The sequence below is a fragment of the Pygoscelis adeliae genome, unplaced genomic scaffold (assembly GCF_000699105.1).
Source record: "Pygoscelis adeliae isolate BGI_AS28 unplaced genomic scaffold, ASM69910v1 Scaffold184, whole genome shotgun sequence".
Classification (NCBI taxonomy): Eukaryota; Metazoa; Chordata; class Aves; order Sphenisciformes; family Spheniscidae; genus Pygoscelis; species Pygoscelis adeliae.
In genome coordinates this window covers 328,800-329,092 of record NW_008824541.1, presented here as the reverse complement: position 1 = coordinate 329,092, position 293 = coordinate 328,800, and the positions used below count along the sequence as shown (strand labels likewise).

Here is a 293-nt window from a genome sequence, read left to right as displayed (position 1 = left end):
TGTGGGAGCTCAGGAGTGATGGTGCCCTTCTCTGCCGGCTGGGGCCAGCCCCTGCTGGAGCAGGAGTACAATGGGAACCCCGACTCGGTGGGCTACAAGATCCGGTACGCGCGCTCGGATGGACGAGGGCAGCCGGCGGTGCACATCATCCACGACCGCGTGGAGCGGGAGTACACCATCGAGGACCTGGAGGAGTGGACCGAGTACCGGGTGCAGGTCCAAGCCTTCAACGCCATCGGCTCGGGGCCCTGGAGCCACTCGGTGGTAGGACGCACCCGGGAGTCAGGTACTGC

The 293-nt window shown here is 66.6% G+C and overlaps 1 protein-coding gene across 1 annotated transcript in view; it reads left to right on the top strand.

The window, feature by feature from the left end:
• The window catches only part of LOC103914934 (protein sidekick-2-like), a gene marked incomplete at its 5' end in the record, with an annotated part of 38,233 nt that overhangs the window by 18,632 nt on the left and 19,308 nt on the right, over nucleotides 1-293 (top strand). Inside the window, 1 exon segment of the mRNA XM_009321665.1 lies at nucleotides 49-286. Within this exon segment, the coding sequence (XP_009319940.1) occupies nucleotides 49-286 (238 nt within the window).